The sequence below is a fragment of the Fulmarus glacialis genome, unplaced genomic scaffold (assembly GCF_000690835.1).
Source record: "Fulmarus glacialis isolate BGI_N327 unplaced genomic scaffold, ASM69083v1 scaffold12534, whole genome shotgun sequence".
Classification (NCBI taxonomy): Eukaryota; Metazoa; Chordata; class Aves; order Procellariiformes; family Procellariidae; genus Fulmarus; species Fulmarus glacialis.
Window position 1 is genome coordinate 12,733 of NW_009207462.1, and position 1,016 is coordinate 13,748.

General features: G+C 37.1%; 1 protein-coding gene across 1 annotated transcript in view; it reads right to left on the bottom strand.

The window, feature by feature from the left end:
* Positions 1–534: 534 nt before the first annotated feature.
* LOC104075573 (sodium/hydrogen exchanger 9-like) overlaps positions 535–1,016 on the bottom strand; it is a gene marked incomplete at its 3' end in the record, with an annotated part of 13,064 nt that continues 12,582 nt past the window's right edge. Inside the window, exon 4 of the mRNA XM_009576122.1 lies at positions 535–611. Within this exon, the coding sequence (XP_009574417.1) occupies positions 535–611 (77 nt within the window). The remainder of the gene's footprint in view (positions 612–1,016) is intronic.

The window sequence follows — 1,016 nt, forward strand, 5'->3', positions numbered from 1 at the left end:
ATATCCAGGCTAAATTCACACATAGTTTCAGACTGAGGCTTTTTGCATGATCTTTGACTAAAAAGTTTCACTTAGTCTTTGAAATTACTCCAGTTATTTTACATATATGCCACTAGGTATTTGTTCCTCCCCCTTTTGAGATTTAAAGTCCTTCCTTTTCTGTTAGAGATCTGCTCTCCTCTAGAAGGAATTCCAGTTAGAAGCACAGAATTTCAATCGAGAGAATGGTTCTATTCCTCAGGACAGATGGTTAAAGCTACAGGGTTGTAGAAAGCAGTTCATGCTTACATCAGTCACAGACCAGAAATGAAGGACATAATTTCCTGAATGCCCTAGACAGTTCTTACTATCCAAGAGTTTTGCCTCTTCCATCTCAGCATTCCCTGATAAGGAATTACTTTATCTGTTACACAAGTCATGAAGTATATTGACCATGCAGGGTCTGCAATTCTTTTTACAGTTTAGGTTTTAATTGAAAAAAATACCAAGCACTAATAATGACTTCAGCAATAATAGCAGAAGGCATTCACTTACCCTATGACAATGCAGGAGATGGCAGTTCCCAAAAAGGCATAGGTTAAGATCGATCCTAAGTTACGAAAAAAATGTCTCTGCGGAGAAAAGTTTGAAAAAAAGTTCTCTAATACAGTCAATAAAAGAACATTCAGACCAAGTTGAAACACTGCATCTAGAAGTGCCGTTTGTTACAACCCGTATCTCAAATACAAGATGAAACAATATAGGTTCCACCAATTATTTTTGAAAATACAATTTAAGATGATTCATTTTTTGCCCGGTGGAATGCAGTGAAAATTCTCTCTTTTATGTATTCAGCCAAATGCTTCAGGATTGTAACAGAAGTTCACATTGAAAGTATCTGATGCAAACAGTATCAAAACCCCATCCCTTGAACAAACAAAGTCCTGATCATGCAGTATATAAAACACAGATAGGCTGCTGCCTACATGCAGTGTCACCAGATTCAAAGCGGTCTCTTCTGAAAACAGGAATGACCA